The sequence below is a fragment of the Cebidichthys violaceus genome, unplaced genomic scaffold, assembly GCF_023349555.1.
Source record: "Cebidichthys violaceus isolate CVI_PGR_0920_01 unplaced genomic scaffold, fCebVio1.0.p SCAF_61, whole genome shotgun sequence".
Taxonomy (NCBI): domain Eukaryota; kingdom Metazoa; phylum Chordata; class Actinopteri; order Perciformes; family Stichaeidae; genus Cebidichthys; species Cebidichthys violaceus.
The window spans coordinates 861,339-885,820 of NW_027176828.1; the positions used below are offsets into that span (position 1 = coordinate 861,339).

The 24,482-nt window shown below is 40.2% G+C and overlaps 3 protein-coding genes across 4 annotated transcripts; 2 read left to right on the forward strand and 1 right to left on the reverse strand.

Moving 5' to 3' along the window:
* The first annotated feature begins 177 nt into the window (after positions 1 to 177).
* si:ch211-67e16.3 (uncharacterized) lies at positions 178 to 3,011 on the forward strand. 2 transcript variants are annotated; one of them, XM_068734144.1, is made up of 5 exons: positions 178 to 416; positions 849 to 969; positions 1,318 to 1,523; positions 1,890 to 2,041; positions 2,745 to 3,011. In XM_068734144.1, the coding sequence occupies exons 1-5, from the start codon at positions 353 to 355 to the stop codon at positions 2,820 to 2,822; spliced, it is 621 nt and encodes a 206-aa protein (XP_068590245.1). In that variant the 5' UTR covers positions 178 to 352; the 3' UTR covers positions 2,823 to 3,011. The 2 variants fall into 2 exon arrangements, with proteins under 2 accessions (XP_068590245.1, XP_068590246.1); XM_068734145.1 differs by having other exon boundaries at positions 1,323 to 1,523.
* An 11,990-nt stretch (positions 3,012 to 15,001) lies between these two features.
* Positions 15,002 to 16,228, reverse strand: LOC137890059 (trace amine-associated receptor 13c-like). Its single transcript, XM_068734155.1, has 2 exons — positions 16,017 to 16,228; positions 15,002 to 15,818 (listed from the first exon to the last, which is right to left on the reverse strand). Exons 1-2 carry the CDS (start codon positions 16,226 to 16,228, stop codon positions 15,002 to 15,004), a joined length of 1,029 nt encoding a protein of 342 aa, XP_068590256.1.
* Positions 16,229 to 21,330: 5,102 nt separating this feature from the next.
* LOC137890062 (trace amine-associated receptor 13c-like) lies at positions 21,331 to 22,563 on the forward strand. The gene is made up of 2 exons (XM_068734158.1): positions 21,331 to 21,542; positions 21,747 to 22,563. Exons 1-2 carry the CDS (start codon positions 21,331 to 21,333, stop codon positions 22,561 to 22,563), a joined length of 1,029 nt encoding a protein of 342 aa, XP_068590259.1.
* The last annotated feature ends 1,919 nt before the right edge of the window (positions 22,564 to 24,482 follow it).

Sequence of the window (24,482 nt, forward strand, 5' to 3'; positions counted from 1 at the left end):
GCAGGAAGTGGTATGATCTACAGCTTGTGTTGTTCTGTAAAAAACAATGACTTCTAATGGCCACAGCATGACAAGTGCTCCCTACAGGAAAGAGTGCCAACCACAGAAACTATGCAAACAGCAGAGTGACAGTTGAGTGTCATCAAAGCAATGACGGCCCCACAGAAGCAGATTTAGGTTAGCTCGTCACCCAACCTCAAAATGTCCTTTTTCCTGTTTAATAAATAGCTCAGTGTCAGAATGAGCTGCTTGCGACTGTGATGTTGGTTAACACTGGTGTTTTTGCACTGTGGCGGATTGTTGGGTTCTCTGCAATTTTCACCGCAGTGTGAGAAGGAGCAGAAACGCTGAGATGACAGCTAACATCTTCATCATCTTCACAATTTATCTGAGCTTCATCTTCCACCGAAGCCATGGTAGGACTCTTCATTTCACCAAATGCTGTCTAAAGCAATTTTCATAGTTTTACCTTTAATTCTTATACTTATGTGTTGTATTATAATAAAAAAAACCCCAATATGACCAATAATAGCCTAATAATTCACCTAATGATCCAATGAAACGTCGACCATTGCTTTGCATATGCTGCTGTTTGTACAAGCTGAGCTGTTTCCACATGTGTTGTAGTAAAATGATTTGTTGACACACAGCAGCCACAGTCAGTGCATTAACACACTGAATAAAGCATACATTTGGGCACTTTTCAGTCTATTACAAGAAAAAGAAGTACAGACTGAAAACATTCACTTCTCAAAAGAAATCTGAAGCAATTCTTTTTTAGTTGAAAATGAACAAACTTGAGACTTGATGTTGTTTTAAAGAGTGGCCGACTCCTTTTCACTCATCAGGTTTTAAGGTGACTCAGCCTCAGAATCGGACCGTAAACCCAGACGGGTCAGCCTCCATCAGTTGCGAACACACGGAAAACAACAGCTCACTCCAAGATGTTCGACTCAACGTCATATCGCTGTATGTATCCTAATTCATAATTTTTTTTTTTTATCCATATTTGGAATGCATCACCTCCTCTGCATGAACACGTCACCCAACACGGTGCACATTTGAAACCACTGAATAACCAAACAGGTGCAAGGAAAACATAAAACTGTGAGCGTTAAACCACTATACATCATTCAACACTCTCTGGATTGCAGTTTTGCCGTTTTATGGCGGTTATGTCGGGGACTATTTCTTGGCCTGGTGTGCTCGCGGTCTTCGAGTCTCCAGCTCTTTGCAAGATAGTGAACGAGCGTATCTCTAAGACTTGGTCTATGGTGGGAGACATACTGTGTTGAGATTATCTTTGTCCACCCTCAGAACAGACAAACCTAGAATGCTGTGTCAGAAGGGGAAGAAAAACTGTAAGAACATTGCCATGTACGAAGAGAATCCCAAAAAATGGCTGTTCATCATGCTCAACGTCGGGCCAGAGGCCATGACCAAGAAATACCAGTGTGAGTTCACAGTGACAACATATAATCTAGATTCCACCGGCCGAGGAACGCCAACCGAACTACTGCCAGGTATGTTCAACCCTTTGATTTGTAATGCCAATGTTATTACAAGCCAATGAAGAAATATTGCAACACACATGTATCCACTTTCGTATTCTGTACAGGTACTGTCTTGATTAAATGAAAAACAAACTTAAATGACAGTTATTACCTTTTTGTTATTAATAACTGAATGAAATATTTTTGTGACATAAAATATTAAATGAAGCTGTAAGGGGCTTGTGTTTTAAATGTTCACTTTCCAAATACTTTTCTGTTCAATTGTTGATGATTTGAAATTTGGAAACTTGTGTTTGGGTTTGTGCTATTGGTCAAATACATCTAAACTGTGTTTGTGTTATAAATCAGAAAAGTACATGTTTTTGTTTTTTTTAGGTCAAAAGGAAGCAGCCTGCTTTCTTCAGACTTCACCTTCTCCTTGTCCTCAGTTTCCTCAGCCTCCTCAACTCTTCTGGATTGTGATTGGTCTGCTGGCTCTGATGTTCCTGTACAGCTGTGTCATCACCTCCTTCTACATCAGACTGAGGGTGAATAATGTGTCTGACAATCACCACTACTCTGGAGAACACCAAGGGTCACTGAATCACTGAAATCATTTCAGGGCAATTATTTATCGTATGCACTAGGATAGTGGCACTCCAAAAACACAACAAATCTAAATACTGTGAACCCAGTTATGTATATAACTATATCCAACAAACGGTGATCTTGCACCCAGGAGACTGGTGTTCGTTCCCCGTGTGGAAGTCAATGCTGATTTATTTGGTAACTTGGGTACTTCAGTAACGACACTTCCGTAGTTATTTGAACCAAAACAACAACCTCTTTTCATCCTAACTAAGTAGTTTTGTTGCCGAAACTTTTTACAATCTTTTCCTAAACCTAACCAAGTCGTTTTTTTGTTTTGTTTACTGCCATATATCAACATATTTTACCACGTAGTTTACCACAATTTGGCAAACAAAACGTCACCAGAGCCAAGTTTTAGGGCATTTTATTTTTAAAGAAAGGGTAAATGATATGGGCGCCAAAAGGAAACTACGTCATTCATAAACTTATGCTTACGCTCTGACTTCTACTATCTCTGTTTACCCCACTTTGCTTAGAACAAAGTAAATCTTTAGCTATTGCAACTACAAGTCTCCAGCACTGTGTGATGCTTTCATTGAGCTGCTGATTAAGAAAAGAAAACCTTAAGGAACCTGTTACTGTTCTGTTTCTGTGTTTCAGTGCAGCAACAGAGAAGCCAGGAACTCCACCTATGTGGAAATGAGGAAAGCTCCTCGGCCAAGGAATCCACCGCTCTGACTCATCTTTCCTCACCACTGGCCTCATGCTCAATGTAACAAGAGAGAGAGAGAGAACACTGCTTTTTTTCATGCAGCTATACATACCATTTTGTGCACTGTGTTGATTGTTTAATGTTATGCACTATCCACCATGTCAAATTCCTTGTATGTGCAACATACTCTGGCAAATAAACAATTCCGATTCTGATTCTGATAATCAAAGGGTCACGCCATGGGAGAAGGAGAACACGACAATAGAGTGGCAGGGAAGGGACCAGAAAATGAACTGAATGGAAAACGGCACTTTATCATCAAATGACAATCCTCTTCAATGCTCCACCCTGCCACACTCCAAATGTTGTCCCTATTATTAATGTTCTCTTTATACATTTTTTCTGGCTTGGTTGTCCGAGGAGACATTTGGTGAGCCCCTGTCCAGTCTGTAGCAGCACTTTAGATCTGTATGAAGGGCATGGTGGGAGAGGCCTGGATCCACTCAAAAAAAGGCAATTCACGGACAAATGAATGCTGGACGGGCCTCCTCCTGAATTGGAGGTGCTTCAAGGTCTGGAAAATGTTGAGACCTGCAATGGGCCAGCCTACTACTCTTCTATTACATGTATTATCTATTTTGTCTGTTTTATCCCATTGTTTGAAATGTATCTTTTCTCTCAACTTTTATTTTTTTAAATGCTTTTTAACGAAAGGACAAAGGAAAACCTTCTCCGAAACTGTCTTTTCCAAACTGAAAATGTTAAATATGTCAGACATGACAGCCATATAACTGAAATGACAAAGAGGAGGATTTGAGAACAATAACAGACTTTATTGTCATTCATCTATATACAGTGCAGAGGAGCAAAATGATGTTTCCCTGGTCACATTGTAAGAACAAACGAATCAACGAATGAACATAAAGTTCAAACAAAAAGATACACGGTATAGAACAAGATACAGGACATGGTTCAAACATATAGTGCAATAACAAACATGTAGTGCAATAATAGAAACATATATATATATATATATATATATGTATATATATATATATATATATATATATACATATATATGTATAATGTAAATGTATGTGTGCCGCAATCGTGTCAACTTTGAGGACTAGAACAGAAAATGTATGCAGGTACAACCACATTTCCAGGCTCTGTTTCTTTCAAAATGCAGGTTTGTGTAAGAGCATCTTGTAGCATACTGTAGACCTGGACAGCAGCAAGTTGCATTGTAGATGCAACGCAGACAATGGACAACAGAGGGAGGTTGTAGTCTTTAAAGAATAACAATACGTTTAACAGACTTTCTAAACCAAGATCTAGAGAGAGTCTACATCATGTATTTAAAAAATAAATTAAAAAATTCAAAATGCTTTCTGAGCTGCGAGAGAAGAATACTAGGGCAAGAAAAAGAATAAAAGGATAATATTGTAAAAAACAACATTTAATGAGTACTGTGTGTAATTGTTGGTCTTGTCAGACGAGGTTGCGTCATGTGTTGATTGGTTAAATTCTTCGTCTCCTCACAGAGTTTGCATCATGTGTTTATTTCACATCATCTGTTTACTTTGGAAGATGATTTTCTTAACACCTGCTTGGAATGAGCCCTCTGAGGTTAAAGAGTTTGCAATCATCTGACGTCAACGCAAGAAGGTGTGAATCCTTAACGAGAGCAACTCACGAGGGAGCAATGATTGCATGTACGTGGATGTTTGTTGTGTTAACACACAAATCCAGTCTCATGGGCTTCAGTCAGTCAGCTAGAGGGTGAATGTGTGTGTGTGTGTGTGTGTGTGTGTGTGTGTGTGTGTGAATGAGAGAGGGCATAACACAACTATAGTATCATGAAGTCTTCTACCTCTATCTCTTTGTCTGGCAAAAAAAAAGTTTAATCTGGTCAGTGCTCTCTCCACGAAACCCAGAATTGCTACCTTTTTAAAAAAAAAATCAAAGACCCTTCTGTGGCTTAACAGTCCCCAAAGTCGAATCTGGATAGCTCAGGTGTTTGTCAGAGATGATCATGAACAGGCCAAGACTGATTGTCTTTCAAACAGGAGCAGCTGTTAGTTGCTGACAGAAAAGACATGAACTCTTGGCTATGTACTTTTTTTAAGTTGTATGTTCTGTGTTCTTGGTGTAGTCAACCACACTGATCTCATGGGAAGGAGAATAGATAGCACACCACTTTTCAGGACATTTTGCGTATCTGTGCATTTTATAGCTTTCACAGATCATTTAACGTCCAACTCGTCACTTCTGAAAGGATAATTGCTATGTTTGTATATAAATATGTTTAGAGTTATGTATGTAATTTAAGTAGTTGTCGTGGGTTTCCTCCCTATGTTCCTCCCACCACCAAAACATGTATGGCCCCTGTGCTCTGTGACAGAGGGTGGAAGGGGTCAGGGTGGCGATCCATTCCGGATCGGTCAAGGCCTGGATTACCAACTAGATGGAAATAAACACGGACGCTAGTCTAGGCCTGATGAATCCCGGCTGGGTCACCTGAGCGATGTTATCTGATGTTGAGAGAAACTGAAGCTCCCTAAGCCCTATAAGGTCACATCAATGGTGTCGCTCGGGGACTTGAGTCCTTCTGATCGAGGCTCAGCCCGTGGACGGTGTGAGGCCGGTAACGGCTCCCGTTGTGCCGGAATCCGGTCTTCTCGGAGTCGGGTTGTTTGGGAATGCGGCCCAAAGTGGGTGGTAAACTCCATCCACGGCTAAATACCGGCACGAGACCGATAGTCAACAAGTACCTTATGGGAAAGTTAAAAAGAACTTTGAAGAGAGTGCAGCAGCTTCTCCTCACTGGTGATGGAGACCATTGAGGGAACTGAACTTTGCGTTCCACAACTCATCAACTCCTCCTGCAGAAAGCCAATTCATCCTCACATTGAAGAAACGTTTGATTTACATTGTGTTGTCCTCCATCTCTCTGCTCACTGCAGCTCTTAACCTGCTGGTCATCATCTCTATCTCCCACTTCAAGTAGCCAAATCATTTATTTATTTGTGAAACTGGTATATAATAATAACCGTGTATTGCTGAGTATATCTGAATGATTGATACTGTAAATATTGATACAACCATTGCTGTTTTTTTCCCCCTCCAGGCAGCTCCACACCCCCACCAACTCCCTCCTCCTCTCGCTGTCTGTCTCAGATTTCTTCGTTGGCCTCCTCATGTTCTTTCAAATTGTGCTCATAGACGGCCGCTGGTTACTCGGTGACCTCATGTGTACTGTGTGGCTGTATCTAACATACATCATCACCTCTGCCTCAGTAGGAACCATGGTGCTCATAATCAGTTGACATGTGGCTATTTGTGAGCCTCTGCATTACTCCACCAAAATCAATCAAAAACGAGTTAAGATCTGTGTTTGTTTATGTTGGATATGTTCTGTAATCTTTCAAAGTTTGACCAACATGCTTTAGACGCTGCATGGGGTCTAAAATTAGACCCTTAGCCTGAACAGAAATATGTCGACTTGTAATAATTTATTTTTGGATTTATCTACCACAGACACTGCACATTAATCCCTATTTCAGTTTCCACCTCAATTTAAATGTGTCAGAGTAAACTGAGAGAGAGCTCGTTTTCGTCCGTAGTCCCTGAGCTGTTAATTACAATTTAGTGGCCTAATATCAGTAGAATGCAACATCCAACACTATAGTACAACACTGTAGAGCATAATACAACACAATACTATACAACATGATACAATAAATGATAAATTGTGATTGGAGGTTTAAGCCTTCTCTTTAGTATTTGTTTAACATTTAGGTCATTAGTGCTTTCTCTTGACTCAATAGGAAGAGTGTTCCAGTAGTGGGTGGCTCTGACTGAGCCCCCTTCCTCTCTGCTGCTGTTAACCAGGGTAGTAATTGTGTTCTCCATTACATGCATTATCTATTTTTGTCTCCTTTCATCCCATTTAAGTGTAACTTTTGTATCACCTTTTATTTGTTATTTAATTTGTTTTAATTTTATCGATAAAACGATAAAGCAAAACCTGATCCAAACTATCTTTCCAAACTCAAAGCTAAACATTTTAAATATGTACACATGACATGGCAGCCATATAACTGAAATGACAAAGAGGAGGATTTGAGAAAAAATAAGATAGGAGAGACTTTATTGTCATTCATCTATATACAGTGCAGAGGAGCAAAATTATGTTTCCCTGGTCACATTGTAAAAAAAAAAAAGAATCAACGAATGAACTTAAAGTTCAAACAAAAAGATACACAACAGGTACAGAACAAGATACAGGACATGGTTCAAACATATAGTGCAATCACAAACATGTAGTGCAATAATAGAAACATATATATATATGTATATATATATATATATATATATATAATGTAAATGTATGTGTGTCGCAATCTTGTCAACTTTTAGGACTAGAACAGAAAATGTATGCAGGTACAACCACATTTCCAGGACCTGTTTCTTTCAAAATGCAGGTTTGTGTAAGAGCATCATGTAGCATACTGTAGACCTGGACAGCAGCAAGTTGCATTGTAGATGCAACGCAGACAATGAACAACAGAGGGAGGTGGTAGTCTTTAAAGAATAACAATACGCTTAACAGACTTTTTAAACTAGGGATAGAAAAATTATATATCCTAGGATCCAGAGAGAGTCCAGCATTTAGATCATGTATTCTACAAAACAAAACAAAACAAAACAAATGCTTTCTGAGCTGCGAGAGAAGAATACTAGTGAGGGAAAACAAAACAAAAAAAATAATAAAAGGATAATACTGAAAAAAACAACCACAAATACTGAAATACACAAATATAGAAAAAGTGACAGTAGTGATCAGAGGAATGTGATCCTCAGCTGTACTGACAATCATACACTGTCCGCAGCATTAGTCCCAATATAGACAAACACACATAACTCTTCTCACGGTGATTATGTTCAACAGGGGCGATGACAAAGAACAACAAGGGCAGCCTATAATCAGTGTCTGAAGGCCTGTGAGCTGGTGACATTGCAAACATGTTAGTGAGGGTGTGGAGCTGCCTGAAGCAAAACAGCAGCATCTCATGTCATTTGTTTTGAATGGAAACATTCCAGCTGTCATCAGTAATTACTCAATGTAAAAAAAACTATAAGAACAGGTGCACACACGTGGGCACAGCTTGTTTTTCCACTAGTTTATCTCATATTTTAAAAATTTAAATTACTTTTAAGTGCATTTATAGATAATCAAGTTAAACTTGATCAAGACCTTGAACAGGTTAATCAACATTAATTAACATTTCAGTTTCCCCCTCACTTTAAATGTGCCAGAGTAGGCTGAGAGAGAGCTAATTTTCGTCTGTTGTCCCTGTGCAGTTTAGTTTAGTTTTAGATTGTGCTTTTGAACTATATAGCAATTGTCGTATGGGATGTTCATTTTAGTGTAGCTCTAGAGGTAACAAAATATGTTAAATTGACTTGTGTGTCTATGAGGATTGAGTTGTTTTACATCTGATGACTTCAATCAGGAGAGACTGCATTCAGAGTGAACAAATTAATTTAATACATAGTGCACAATAAATCTTCATCTTTGGCGATTAGACCCAGCATCATGATATTTAAATATTGCATTTATAAACAAACAACAATTATGTATCTTATATTATATAAACTATTTATATTTTATATAAATAGTTTCAGAAATAACCAATTTGGCCATAACTGCGGTTATATAAGTCACTATTTCATAACCAAAAGAATTGAAGAAGCTACTATATCTTTGGTGTCCTGATTCCTGCATTGACACACCTTGTTTGTGTGTGTGGGGAAATCTCCTAAGAGTAAGTGACGTAACACGTGTGTGTGCGCCGGTTTGTTTTGTGTCTTTGAGACTCTTGCCACTCATCTGAAGTGTTGCTGTAGTTTTAATCAATTCAGAGGGAACAAACACTCCAGCCTTATAACAGCCAAAAAGTACCTTAAATTGGCAGTGTTGGAATATATAAAATGAATCGCAGATTAATTACACAGTATAACCATCATAGATTAAAAAGAAGCTTTGATATGGCATTGATACTTTCTAGTCGCTAGTCTGATAATGATACATTGTGAACAAAAAGTTGACTGCAACAGCTGTTGTTATAAAGTTCAGATCAGAGCTGTACGACTCTGGTATGGAGGTTCCATTTAGTGACATTTGTGGTGTGTTCAAGGTCCATTCAGTAAAATATATATCTATGCTATCTTTTATTTCCTAAACATTTGAATTGTTTATTTTTATGCAAATCGCCACTATAGAAGACTTGAACAAAGTAAAAGGAAATAGTTGATGACTATACAAAATGTTTCAGTTCAATACCTATATGCCTATTCAAAATATTCTTGTTAGTAGTCGAAGAATGCCATGAAACTGATATTTCCTTTGAAACTTTTTCGTGATATAAAAATTTAAGCCTATGGAGGAAAATCAGTATCAGAATGTAATTGACAAAAAGGTTTTCACATACAAGGAATGTGCTTTAGTGTTTTAGGGCATGAACAAGAAAAGTTAATATGGAACAGAAAAAAAGTACAATAAAAACATTTTAAAAAGGCCTACTATTTAAAAAAATATGTCCAATTTATCTGTTTAAAATGAGCTTGGCAAGAATGTGCAAATTTTCACAGTATTAAGAATAAAAAGAATATGCAATATGTACAGAGAAAATATAGAAAATAACATTTTCTTGTGTGTCTGTGTGTGTGTGTGTGTGTGTGTAAACATAATTTTTTTCTCTAATGTTTATGAATTGCTTGGTTCTTGCAACAGTCTCTGTAAATACACAACACTTAACAATCAAATAAACACCTCTACTGTTTTCATGTCTGGACAAGGGTATATTTGATCCTAAATACAATGTAACCTTTACGTTATTGTCATCTGTATGACAATATGAAAAGTCCATCTTATCTATCCTCCAATTCCTGCTTCTGGGAAGGGAACAGGGATGGCTGATAACCATTGAGACACTGGAATGGCGACATACCTGATGCAAAGCTGAGCAGAGTATTGTGGGCATACTCCATCCATGGCAGTTGTGAGGACCACGTAAAAGGGTTCTGGGAGATGAGACACCTTAAAGTTATCTCCAGTTCCTGGTTTGTCCTCTCAGTCTGGCCATTAGTCTATGGCTGGAAACCAGAGGTGAGGCATGTGGAGGAACCAATGGCGGAGCAGAAGGCCCTCCACACCAAAGAGGTAAACAGCGACCCACAGTCCGACAATATGTCAGAAGGTAGACCATTGAGCTGGAACACCTCGATAACGAGGACATTGGCCTTGTCTTTAGCTGAAGGGAGCTTGGGGAGAGAAACAAAGTGAGCAAACTTGGAGAACCTGTCAATCACTGTAAGAATGACTGTGTTACTGTCTGACTCTGGCAAGCCGGTGAAAGCATCTAGGGCAATGTGAGACCATGGCCGTCGGGGCACCGGCAAGGGGCGTAGGAGGCCGGGGCTTGGTTTGTTGGATCTCTTGTTTTGCCCGCAGACTGGAGAGGCTGCAAGAAACTCTCTGGTGTCCTGCTCCATAGACGGCCACCAGAAGCACACAAAAGTAGGCGTGGATTTTGCACTTCTCTGCCTTCACAAACAGCCGGTTCTCCAGGAGGCATTGGAGGACTTGACCGACATGCTAATGCTCCTCCGGGGTACTGGAAAAGATAAGGATGTCATCCAGGTAGGCAAATATAAAGTGATTGAGCATGTCACAAAGCACATCATTAATCAGAGCTTAAAATACAGCAGGGGCGTTTTTAAGACCAAAAGGCATGACAAGATAATCAAAATGGCCCAGGGGAGTGTTAAACACCGTCCTCCACTCCTCACCCTTTCTGATCCTCACCAGGTGGTAGGCATTCCGCAGGTCTAACTTAGAGCCCCTTGGATGGAAACAAAGGCAGATTCAATAAGTGGGAGGGGATACTTGTGCCTTACAGTTATGTCATTGACTCCACGATAGTCAATGCACGACTGCAGAGTCCCATCTTGTTTGCCCACGAAGAAGAAGCCCGATACCCAAGGAGGACAATGATGGCGATATGATTCCAGCCGCCAGGGACTCATGGATGTAACTCTCCATGGCTTGTCTCTCAGGCTGGGAGAGGTTTTACAGCCGACTGGAGGGGAAGGTGGCACATGACTTTAACTCGATAGCACAGTCATAGGGGTGATGGGGTGGTAAGGATAGGGCTCTCTCCTTAGCACCTACCCTAAATTGTGATAGGCCTGAGGAACTGCTGATAATTCTGGCTCTTCAATAAAACTGGGTGTATTTGAGCTAACAGGTGGGGACGCGGATTGAAGACACTGTAACAAGCATTGAGAGCTCCACTGAATAATGTTCTCCAGTCAATCTGCGGATTATGAGCCTCAAGCCAGGGAGCCCAACACTAAAGGGACTCTGGGAGAGTTAAAAACATGCAAACTGAAAAGTGATTGCCTGACACCAGAACAGAGAGGGTAACAGTGCGGGAGTCTACCCAGACTAGATGACAATCATCTAGGGCATTGGTCTTAATAGCATTAGTAAGGGACTTAATGGGTATATGTAATTGGTTAACAAGCGCTTTGTCTATGAAGTTCCCATCTGTTCCGGAGTCTTTGGGTGCTGTGACATTAACACTCTGGAATTGCCATGACATCCTTGCCACTAATTGGATCTTTCTCAAGGAGGACTGGGATCTAGCGACAGCAGTAAAATGATCCATCTCACAACTACCTATCGGCATAGGCTCTGGTTATGGCGGCATGTTAGCACTGGCACCCCCACCTCCCCCTGAGGGGTGGGCAACTGCTCTGGAAAAATCTGTCTCGGCACGCAACTGAGTAACCTGGTCAGTTATTTTAATAGTTAACTTGACAAATTCATTCAAAGACCCTAGTTCGTCTCTGAGAGCCAACCCCTTCCAATCTCCCTGTTAAGCCCATTCTGGAATGCAATGATGAGGGCATTACCATTCCAGCTATACTCTACTGCCAAACTCCGAAATCTGCCTACATACTCCCGCACACTTAGCTTACCCTGCCGCAGTCTCTTCAAGTGTTGGTCTGCCTGCTGCCCCCTTACTGGGTATACATCCGAATTGGTTGTTGACTACATACAGACGTTAATACAACTACTTGGCTACTTCAATATATATGGGACTAAATCATAGCGCAAGTTAGACATTATTGTGATGTTCCGGACCTTTGCATAAGGAAATTCTCTCTAACTGGACCTCGTTGAATTTTAATTGAATACCCCTGGTCTAATGCAAGGAATTCAGCATATATATATATATATATATATATATATATATATATATATATATATATATATATATATATATACATAATTTTTAGACAATGAACAAAGATGCCAGCTCACAACTTATATAATCTATAAACTACTAATAAAGATAGATCCATATATAGGGTTGTGTTACACCTTGAAGCAATGTATGTATTATGTGTACGTTAGTCTCCAGCTGGACAGTTAGCTCAAAAAAACTCACAAGATACGGTTTGAATGGATAGCTAACTCAATATGACACTGTCCCCCAGACTCGCTGCTATTGAAACTGAAAAGCCATGTGCCGTGGCTGTCATTTGTTCCTGTTGGTGCAATCTGGGTGTAAAACCAAAAGATAAGGGCAAGACAAGAATGTGCAGTAGGTATAACTGCTAAAACAGCTGAGATGAAAGCAGCCAGGACTCTTGGTGTTGTTGAGTTTGTGTTCCTGATATGTTTTTTGTCCATTATACTTTCCCTCTTTTTCAGGCAAGAGCATATCTTTAACATTTGAAACCTGGCTGTTCTATTTTAACTCTTGTCTAATCCTAGTGATTTATGCCTTTTGTTTTAGCCCTGGTTTAGAAAATCAATGAAAGTCATTGCAACATGAAAGATTATTTAGCCTGACTATTGTGGTATGAAGCTACTTTAGAGACAAACTAGTCAGTACCATCACTCAATCCTTCTATGAAGATAGAAATGTATTTTCTGTTGTATAGCTGAATACACTGAAGTACAGTCTAAAGATGTAATGGCTGGGAACACAGTGTTGTTCTTATATGGAAATATTTTTTATTTCATTTTATTCTCAAATTGCACCTTCTTGACAATTTATATTTCTATCTGTATTCCATATAATCACACTTCGGAACTGCTGATCCACAATTTCCCTTGGGATGAATAAAGGTCTATATTATCTTATTTCATTTTAAACCTTTGTGAATCATGTTCTCTAATAGACAATCAAATGTGTCAATTGTCATTACTTCAGCTTAAACTTTTCTTGTACCTCAAACAAGCGGCAACTTTCAGTGCTGAGAAATGAAGACAACATGGAAGTCCAAGGTAAAAAAAACAGTTTTGGTTTATTTTGCTAATATCCCAGTCAATGACAATTGTACAAAATATGTAGCATTTTTACATAACTCACCCAGTGAAAGGGTTGGAAGGCATAATAAAGGACGTGGCCACTTTGAATGACAGGTGGGTACGGGTTAGGGTTACATCCATATTTCCAACAGTCTATGACCCCAAAATGCTTCTGTAATTCATATAGTGGCAGTAATATTCACATTAATATGTTAGGTCTTTTCAGAACTGTAAACAAAATAACTGCATCATCGGTTTGCCTGTCATATCACATTATAAACTGTAAGGAGAGCAGCAGGTAGACTTACAGTGTGTCTAAACAGGAACAGTGTTCTAGACCATTTGAAACGAGGGGGCCAGGCTGTCAACAAATATAACAAAAAAAGGTTTCTTAAATACATTTGCAACCACAGCTTTGAGTGTGAATAGTCAGCTGATAATATAATACTTAATTGTTAATTTAGTTTGCAGTATGCAGCACATACTTTCGAATTGCACTCAATTGAAAATGCGACTGATATTTGTGGAGAGTGAGGACTGTTGAACGTAGTTGTGTTAGCTAAGGTGAAGTTGATAGCCTTCTGGTCTGCAGCACAAAGGAGAGAGGAAACGTGATCAAAACTGAACTTAGAATAAAGAGATGTGCAGATAAGAGTGTGACAGGGAAAGAGAGACAGAACTAATGTATCTGTGTGTTTCTGTGACAGAGGGAGGGGGAGAAAGAGTGTTGCATAACATTACTTCAATTGGACATTTAAACCTTATTATCAGGATGCTAGTCTATATTCTTAGAATAAATAGGACCTTAAAGAAATCAGCATTTTTTTCATTCTCTCCCGATTTCAGGAGTTGTCAGGATTTACAAACTTGCATTGAAAGTAAATGTAATGTTGTTTGCTCACACGAAAACACTGCAGACCACCATTTGACTGTATGTGCCATCTTCTGGTGGCTAAAACTTGATAAATTATTTTCATCCAGATTAATTGTTGTCCCTCTTTTGAAAAATGTGTCTTTCAAGGAGTAAAGCAGATTTCTCTTCCTACCAATTGTACACTAACATTAAGACCTGTCATACCTGTCATACCAATTAATAGATTAACCAAACAGTATGATACTCAACCTTTTACATAACATACCAGCAAGTCATCTTGGTAAAGGTAATAGATAATAAGGTTGACCAATTCAAATTTTTAGGTCATTCCATGTGGTAATATCATCCTTCTGCACAGCGTTGACAAGTAGTCTCTGGTGGCGGCAGCACTTGAGATAATTTAATATACACTTGAAAAGATGCTGGCAGGTTCCTTTTTCTAAACAGAAAAAAGAGAGTTTCATTACCCCTTCAGGTCTTTAGCTACAGAGTCACACAGTGTAACTAAAGACCTGTTAGGATCCAAAAATGCCAACATCCATGTATTGTAATTCATTTTCCATACAGAAATTCTGGCTAGACTCAGACTTGGTCCCCTCTTGCTGTGAGGAGATATGTTGGCCACCACAGCACCGTGCAGATATACGTCAACAGCATTTCTATATGTGTCAATGATACTTCAATTGATTTGTTATATGTTGACCTCAAAGGAGTCAAGTAACAGATTTCCAAGAATAGCTAAAGTAGTTGTAGTTTTCTAAGTTGTTTCAGTGTTGCATTGAAACAGTACACAATGTAAAGATACATCTATGATCTGCATGTAACAGTGTTTACATAAAAAGTCACTGTACCAAGACTTTTATATCTGTTATTCAATTTCTCACTACCATGACCAAGTACATTTTTCTTTCTTATTTCAACCACCATGCAGCTCTTTTCTACAGTATGTTCATCTCACATGAGCCAGGCTGCAGTATCTTAAGAGTAACGATGAGCTTAATAGATTTTCTAAACCAGGGGTAGAAAAAGGCATAGATCACAGGGTTAAGACAGGAGTTGAAATAGAACAGACATATTACAAAGGTAGCAGATGATGTATTGATCAAGGTGTCCTGGCCTGTGAGTGAAACACAATAATATGGGCAGAGGCACACTAGAAAGACGACAATAACAACACCAAGAGTCCTGGCTGCTTTCAATTCAGATTTTTTAGCAGTTACACGTACTGAACACTTGACAGAGAAAGCTGCAGTATGAGACCGCATGGCACGAGCCTGAGACACAGCCACCACAAATACTCTCATATACAGAACTATGATGACAGTGACAGGACCGATAAAAGTCAAAAAAAGATCTGCAAGTCCAGCAATGTAGTCAATGACAACGACACACTCTCCAAAGCAGGATTTATACCTGCCTGGTTGTTCCAGGTTATCCTTCATCATCAGAGTCTGAAGGAAAGCAGAACATATCCAACACAGACAAACACAGATCTGAATTCTTTTTTGTGTGACTTTGTTGGAATAATGTAGAGGATCACAAATAGCCACATATCGGTCAACTGATATGAGCACCATGGTTCCTACTGAGGCAGCGGTAATGATGTATCCTAGATACTGATAAAGCATACACATGATGTCACCGAAGAACCAGCAGCCGTCTATGAGCACAGTTTGAAAGAACATGAGGAAGCCCACGAAGAAATCTGATACAGCCAGAGAGAGGAGAAGGAGGTTGGTGGGTGTGTGGAGCTGCCTGAAGAAATCAGAGAACAACATGCTCATCATTATTGGTAGCGTCAATTGTCTTATTGAGAGATACAATCAATGACTGAATCACAAAAATACATTTTTTTTTCGTTCCAGATCTGATATTTTTTGTTAATTTCCATTAACCATTCATTTCTGTACAGCTACCAGTTTTATAAATTGATTAGATTAAACATATGAATACTTGAAATGGGAGATAGAGATGATGACGAGCAGGTTGAGAGTCACAGTGAGCAGAGAGATGGAGGACAGTAAAATGTAAGTGAGCATAGATACAGAGTGAGGACGGATGGCCTTCCTGCAAGAGGAGTTGAGGAGTTCTGGAAAGCAAAGTTCGGCTTCATCAAGGCTTTTCATTGTCAGAAAGAGGAGACAAGATGCTGCTGTGCTCGTCATACAACTGATTAATCTCTTTTCTTCCTCCACATCCCTCCTTGCTCTTTTACTCTGGTGACAACTTTGTTTCAGTGGGAGTGACTGAACTTCTCCCTTACTGTTTCATCTTCACCTTCATTGGGCTTTCCCCTGTATTTCACCTCCCCCTCCTCGTTTTTTCTAAACAATTACAATTTCCATCATGCTCTGCAATGGGGAACAGCAAGGCACATCACAACACACCAAAGTTTCCTTTTAAGGACAGTTGTGTCCAGGACAAGAAGAAGGGAATGTACAGCTTGGTTACCATTATGCCATGAACCTGGATAAGATAATGAAGTTGTTTTGGTTTTCACACTACATGACTCACCAAAACGACATGACATGGCCGTAATCATGCTTAACGCATGTTCAAATATTAGTTTTAAACACTTAGCATGCTAGATATGTGAAATGAGTCCGCAATGCCCTGGCGAGCCTCCCGGCTGACATCTTTGAACAGTTCACACATTGCAATGAAGCACCGTGTGCAAGTGCTGAGCCAACAAACCTCTTACATTGGGGGTTTCCTCGGGGAGCTCCAAAAACTGAAGTGATGTAGTGTGTGTGACCTAGGCATTAATTGAAAACCAGGTGTCACATGATGCTAAAGTGTGAATTGGTATCAGATGCTGAGGAACACTGACCAAGTGTCTGTGTTTGACAAATTGGGAGTGAGAACAAGTTTGCTCCCTCATTGCCCGTTTGTGTGATTCTCCTGTAACTTGTTTTTGCCAATGACTCTCCTCTCAAAGCCGAGTCTGAAGGCTCTGTTTAACCTTAAAGCCTGCCATCAGTCTTCTTGTGTGGTGCCTTCTGTGATCCTGGCCTCTTGGTCTATGTCCCGAGATGCTTCACCTATGTGAGCCAACAGAACCACATCATCTGCAAAGAGAAGAAAAGCAAGGTCAACAAACTGGACACTCTCTCAACCCAAGCTGCACGTTGAGATCCTATCCATGAAGATCACAAACAGAATTGGTAACAAGAGAAAACCCGGGTGAAGCCCAACACCCACTGAAAACATGTTTGACATTGTGCCAAGAATAAGTTTTGGGATTTATTTTAAAACATTTCACTGATTCTGAAAGTTTCAGATCTTCAGGGAGGGATTTGCATAGCTGAGGGGCAATGATTGCAAAAACTCACTTAGGGACTTAGGTACAGCCAGCAGAGCCTTGCCTGTGGATCTGAGGCTGTGCTCTGCTCATTGGGAATTGGGACTGCATGTGGATGGATTTGTTTATTGAGCAAGGTCGATGTAGTTACCGGTGAGAATCTGTTGCCTGAGCATGTGCCACAGGTGATGGTTGGGTGAGTGTGACTGGGCTTGCTGGAGGTAGTGCTGTGGCTAAGGTGGAGAAAATTAAGTCGGAATGACACTGGAACTGGTTGCTGGTGGAGCTGTGGAAAATAAGGGAGCATTTAAGGTGGAATGGTTAATGCTGGCCAATGATCCACTGTGGATCCCTATTGTTAGAGTGGTCTGTGCAGCTGAGGTAGCCGGTGTCGAGGTGAGGGGAGAAAGTTGGCAGAGGTGGGTGGAACATGAAATGCAGAAGCAAGAGAACAGGAAAGGATGCTGGGATGGAGAGATGAATGTGCATGGGTTTATAGTGAAGTCTGGGAAAAATAAATTTCAAGGTGAGATGTCTTTGCTACAGAAGAAGCTTGAAGAGGGTGGGACACAACCTGGCCCTCTAAAAGGGCTGATGTGGATGCCTGCGTCATGATTTCATCGGCATTGTGGCTGATGTGGTGCGGAGAACCTGGAAGTGCTCTGGAGGCTCGGAGTCCGTGAACAGTTTCAAAAGTTTTGCTTTTTAATTGGAAAGGGATGTTGCGCTGAACGATTGCGTTCTTCGGACGAGAGACGGTCCACTTGGAAATGTGGGATATGCGCGCGTAGTTCGATCACCTGGATCTGGGAGAGCGAAATTCGGAATCTCCCCCCGAGACTGTTTGTGTGCGCTGATGACTTCGGTGGATGGATGTCCGGGACTTCAGGATATAGCTGGTCATCTTCAAACTGTTTGTTATTGGAAGGGTAGAGAAAGAGCCTTTGTACAGAGTAAGCGGTTTAGGTTTTGCTTGTCCGTCGCACATCATGTTGAAGCTGAGTCAAAGAGGAAGTCAGTGGGTCAGATGTATTTAATTTGTGCAGAGTAAATGAGATATGCTCGGGGTGTGGTCCTTGTTACCGAAACAAGTTATAAAACTTAATATAATAGTGTGACCAACACACCAGGAAAAGGCAGGAAGAATCCTGACCAGATGCCCAAACCATCTCAGATGGCTCCTTTCGACGTGAAGGAGCAGCAGCTCTACTCCGAGCTCACTCTGGATGTCTGAGCTCCTCATCTTATCTCCAAAGTTGAGCCTTGCCACCTTACAAAGGAAGCTCAACTTGGCGCCATGTATCCGCAAGCTCATTCTTTTAGCCACCTCCCAAAGCTCATGAAATTACGTGAGAAAAATAGACAGACTGGTAAATCGAGAGATCTGCCTTCTGACTCAGCTCCCTCTTAGCTGCAACGATTTGGTACACAACATCAAACCGCCTTTCCATCTCATGCTCCATTTTACCCTCAATCAGGAACAAGACCTCAAAATATTTGAACTCCCTCGCTTGGGGCAATGAACCACTGTAATCCACAGTTTTCCTGCAGAGAACCGTCGTCAGACTTGGAGGTACTGACTTAATTCTCTGGTATTATTATTTAGCCAAGGCGTGCTGCGATTTTGATTTTTGCAGGTGCTATGGAATCAAGTACAACTCTGATTATATAGTTGACGTTATTTAGATATTCATCTGTAGACACATTTGGATTTCAGTGAAGTCTTTATGAAAGACTCATTTAACTTACCACCAGGTGGGGATCAGTTTACCTCTCTTCAGGTTCCTCTATCATTGCCCATGTGTTGAAGACCCCCAGCAGAAGTAAAGTGTCCTTCCACATAAGTCCCCTCTCTAGGAGTTTGGTTCCCACCATTTAGGTCACCGGGGTCCAGACCTCTGTATTTTTCACTAAAATAACTTGAATTTGGTACGGCAAACATATTGTACAATGCCAAGATTACCGTGCTTATTTGTTTGTTGTTATTGCTTGATTGTGTATTTGTGTGTATGTGGGTGTTGACATAGTGAAGTTGATGATCTTGTGCTTATCTTTACTCTACTCGGTGGTTATTTGATTAAGCCAGTGGTTCTCTACTGGTCTGGCTGCGGGACCCACCATCACCCCTAATGACAAGACGCGACCCAAATTTTCAACTTCTCAAATGTATTTAATGAAAAGATAGTGCAGTTTGAACCTGAGCTGAAAATGTCCTCTGCAATCGTAGTAGTAGGGAGCTTTCTTGTGCAGAGAAATTGTTCCTGTCAGTCCCGTCCCACATGTTTCACGCAAATAAGTAAAACTGCTTTGTTTGTTATGTCTGTAGATTCGTCCATTTGTAATGCAAAATGACCACTTGCCTAAATTCGAGCTGTGGTCTGTTGTTTGATGTCATCCAACATGTCTTCAATTCGCCTACTCATAGTGTCATTTGACAGAGGTATAGTTTAAAGTTCATCCGCTGCGGATTGATCCAACACGTCCATGTCCACGGCTGCAGGTCAGTAAGACACTTTTGTGATGTCCTCAGGCCTTGAAGTCGTCTTCGAAAATACTCAACAGGTTTATCTTTGACAGAAGGGTGTTTTGTTTCCAAATGCCGCTTCAGTTTTGACGGCTTCATGCTTTCTTGTTCCAGAACCTCGCTGCACAAAACAGACTGATGTTTTTGCCCTCTTTTGTCCTCAATGTAAGAAAATCCATATCTCATGTAATTGGTGTCATACTTGCATTTTGCTCAATTAGCATATAAAAACAAATGTTGTGGGTGTTCTTCTATACCAGAGGTAGCCAACACGGTGCCCATGGGCACCTGGTCGCCCGCAGGGACCATATGAGTCGCCCGCAAGGCATGTTCTGAAAATAGCACTAGTCACCATGGAGCTCCGTCTAAATATTTTAGTTGCTGTTCTTTTTTAATCAAAAACGCTTACATTAATGTCAATTTTAAAATGAGAATATTTATTGTCATAGGAGAGTAAGGGAGAGACAGCCAGGACGAGGCCGCCGCACCGCACTAGGTTTTCAGGTTCCGAATGGCGGTTGCTTTCCGTTGGCGGCGGACGCGCGGCCCCAGCCACCCCCGCCGCGAGTGCACCCCGTCGTCAGGTCCGTCAGTTCTCGGAACAGGCCGCGGGGCAACAACTCGTGGGAGGTAGGGGTAGAGGCGAGGCAACGCAGTCATTTGTCATTTAAAACATTTGTTTAAACTGTATTCAAGGTGTCTGCTGCCGTTGTTTGGTGTGCCCGTCATCATACATTTATGTAGTAATAACACTTTGAATGTGATCAGATGGGTTTTTATTTGTGTTGAACAGCATAATTATAATAAGCAGTACCTGCTCTTCCCATTACATCTCCATCACCTTCTCTCTTTCTTTTTCTCTCAGTCTCCTCATCTTGTTGCCCTTGTTTCATGTCTTCCTTCCCCAAAGTAGGCCGAAAATGAAAGGTGACCAGGCTTCTGCATTAATTTCCCCTCAGCTCTGGAAGTTCCAGCTTTTTTGCATTGCAGGCTTATTCCACATATCTAGCATTCTAAATATCTGGACCTGTCAGTTAGCTACAACAAAAGTTGTCGTGAACCTCGGGTGTTGGATGTCTTAGTGAATAAACATAACACATAACACCTTGACTGATCCACAATGTCAAGATCTGTTTAAAATAGGCTAATAAGTAAACATGTGTTCAAGCATGACTACGGCCATGTCACGTTGTTCTATTAATTTGTGTAGTGTGAAAACTACAACAACTTCTTTATCTTATCCAGGTTCATGGCATAATAGTAACCAGAAGCTGTAATCTCCCTTCATCTTGTCCTGGTCACAAGAGAAGGGGGAGGTGAAATACAGGGAAAAGACCAATGAAGATAGATGAAACAATAAGTCACTCCCACTAAGAGAAAGTTCACGCCAAAGTAAATGAGCAAAGAGGGATGTGAAGGAAGAAAAGAGATTAATCAGTTGTATGACGAGCACAGCAGCATCTTGTCTCCTCTTTCTGACAATGAAAAGCCTTGAAGAAGCCGAACTTTGCTTTCCAGAACTCCTCAACTCCTCCTGCAGGAAGGCCATGCGTCCTCACTCTGTATCTATGCTAACTTACATTTTACTGTCCTCCATCTCTCTGCTCACTGTGACTCTCAACCTGCTCGTCATCATCTCCATCTCCCACTTCAAGTATTCATATGTTTAATCAATTTATAAAACTGGTAGCTGTACAGAAATGAATGGTTAATGGAAATTAACAAAAAATATCAGATCTGGAAAGAAAAAAAAAATATTTTTGTGTTTCAGTCATTGATTTTATCTCAATTGTCAATTGTCAATAAGACAATTGACGCTACCAATAATGATAAGCATGTTGTTCTCTTATCTCTTCAGGCAGCTTCACACACCCACCAACCTCCTCCTCCTCTCTCTGGCTGTCTCAGATTTCTTCGTTGGTCTCCTCATGTGCTTTCAAATTGTGCTCATAGAAGGCTGCTGGTTGCTCAGTGACCTCATGTGTATTCTGTATTCTGTTGTGGACTTTATTATTACCTCTGCCTCAGTAGGAACCATGGTGCTCATATCAGTTGACCGATATGTGGCTATTTGTGATCCTCTACATTATCTCAACAAAGTCACACAAAAAAGAGTTAAGATCTGTGTTTGTCTATGTTGGATATGTTCTGCTTCCCTTCAGACTCTGCTGCTGAAGGATAACCTGGAACAACCAGGCAGCTATAATTCCTGCTTTGGAGAGTGTGTCATTGTCATTGACTACATTTCTGGACTTGCAGATCTTTTTTTGACTTTTATTGGTCCTGTCACTGTCATCATAGTTCTGTATATGAGAGTATTTGTGGTGGCTGTGTCTCAGGCTCGTGTCATGCGGTCTCATACTGCAGCTTTCTCTGTCAAGTGTTCAGTACGTGTAACTGCTAAAAAATCTGAAATGAAAGCAGCCAGGACTCTTGGTGTTGTTATTGTTGTCTTTCTAATGTGCCTCTGCCCATTTTATTGTGTTTCACTCACAGGCCAGGACACCTTGATCAATGCCTCAACTGCTGCCTTTGTAATATGTCTGTTTTATTTCAACTCCTGTCTTAACCCTGTGATCTATGCCTTTTTCTACCCCTGGTTTAGAAAATCCATCAGGCTCATTGTTACTCTTAAGATACTGCAGCCTGGGTCATATGCGACAAACATACTCTAGAGAAACACTGCATGGTGGCTGAAATAGACAGAAAAATGTACTTGGTCATGGTGGTGAGTATTTAGTAACAGATGTAAAAGTCTTGTTACAATGACCTTTGTATGAACACTATTACATGCAGATCATATATGTGTTTCTACATTGTGTACTGTTTCAATGCAACACTCAAATCTACTAACACTCTCCTCTAGAAAATGTGTTGCCTTATTTGTTATATGTTTCCTGTAAGGCACACAAATAACAAATAAGTTGAAGGATCTTTGGACTAATATAATATACTAAATATTGTTTTCTTTTCTTGGATCCAACAGGTCTTTAGTTATACTGCGTAACTTTAATGCGTCTCTCTCTTTCCTGTTTAGAAAAAGGAGCCTGTCAGCGTCCTGTCAAGGGTCCTTTCACAGGTTTTACAAATGGTCTGCAAAAATGTTTTAATTGGTCGACTTTTATATTGATTATCTCTTTCAGGTAGTTGTGAAACTGTGTTCAGCACCTGTACTTACTTTCCCTCAGTTTGGTTAGCCCATACAGTGAGAGGTGGAATAAAATCTGTTCTCTCTTATGCAAGTTTACAAAATCACTCCAATGTACCTTGACTCTGAAAATAACTTGTATAACTCTATACAATATAACTTACAATAATTTATCATTTTTGATCCGCCGCTTTTTGAGGACAACCAAAATGTAGAAATTGAGCCATAACCACTCTGTATTCTTTTGGGCATCACAAACACAGAAATTAACTAAATATAGAACCCGGACATGTGAATGGACAGAGACAGTATGCAGCAGACACATCAGTTCAATATTAAAGTTAACAAGATGACTCAGCCAAACTTAGAACAATGTAAAGATTGAAGTGGCTGACTTGCAGGCATGTAATGTAAAGGTACAAGTGTAATTGTGTTTGGTTGGTTTCACTGTTAACTATGACAGATCGTAATGTGAGTATATAATCTGCAGGTAATAAGAAAACTGCTTTAAAGACACATTTTTCAATGAAGGACACCTCAGTTAATCCTGAAGAAAATAAGCTGAAGAAGATTTGGATTCAGATGGTGGCCTGCAGTGTTTTCTTGTGAACAAACAATAGTAATGTTTACTTAAAATGCAAGTTTTTAAATCCTGACAACTTCAGAAATCAGGAGAGAACAAAAAAATGCTGATTGCTTTGAAGTCTTATGCATATTCTATGAATGAAGACTAGCATCCTGATAGTGTGATTTAAATGTCCACTGGAGAGAATGTTATACAACACTATTTCTCACAAACAGCCTGCCTCCTTCTCCCCCTCCCTCTGTCACAGAAACACAAAAAATTATTAAAGACATGGGTTGAATCAAAAAGTTTTTTATTCAGTACAAATTGAGGCAAAGTAATCCAAAATCACAAGGCTAAGGCAGAGTCAAGAAATATAAAAGTAAGGTCTAATACCAATGTGAAATAGACAAGAAAAAACTCTGGAACACTTGACTAGGAAATACTAAGACAAATGGGCAACAGAGAAGATGAGCACGTATACAGCGCAAGCATTAGCATTACGCCACAGGGACCTGTTGCCTATATACATACGGCAATAGTTTAACCCTTTGTTGTATAACATCGTTGCTTGTTTATGATCGATTGTCGGGTAATAATTTCTATCTGTTTGCAAATCATATGATGGTGGAAACACAGTAAATGGTGACCCTGACTTAGGGTAGAATGGAGGTATAAAATAATGTACAATGCTGTTGTGATGTTAGTTGACTCCGGACAACTCGGTTTCTTTGTATACTTTGTGATGCAAATAAATCAGCGTGAACTGAAGAAAATCCAATCTCTCTTGTGTTCTGTGGGTGTTTGTTACTGATTTCCTAATAGGGAGATGCTGTGGTGTCTCACCACGAGTCAGATAGATAACCGTTACTGAGACAGCC

Bases quoted from the DNA above. Each gene is read 5' to 3' on its own strand.
- si:ch211-67e16.3 (XM_068734144.1), top strand. From the start codon at position 353: ATGACAGCTAACATCTTCATCATCTTCACAATTTATCTGAGCTTCATC. The intron at 970-1,317 runs GTATGTATCCTA...GTCCACCCTCAG, and splicing joins CGACTCAACGTCATATCGCT to AACAGACAAACCTAGAATGC. The intron at 1,524-1,889 runs GTATGTTCAACC...TGTTTTTTTTAG, and splicing joins GCCAACCGAACTACTGCCAG to GTCAAAAGGAAGCAGCCTGC.
- LOC137890059 (XM_068734155.1), bottom strand. From the start codon at position 16,228: ATGACGAGCACAGCAGCATCTTGTCTCCTCTTTCTGACAATGAAAAGC. The intron at 15,819-16,016 runs GTATTCATATGT...TGATTTCTTCAG, and splicing joins ATCTCTATCTCCCATTTCAA to GCAGCTCCACACACCCACCA.
- LOC137890062 (XM_068734158.1), top strand. From the start codon at position 21,331: ATGACGAGCACAGCAGCATCTTGTCTCCTCTTTCTGACAATGAAAAGC. The intron at 21,543-21,746 runs GTATTCATATGT...TTATCTCTTCAG, and splicing joins ATCTCCATCTCCCACTTCAA to GCAGCTTCACACACCCACCA.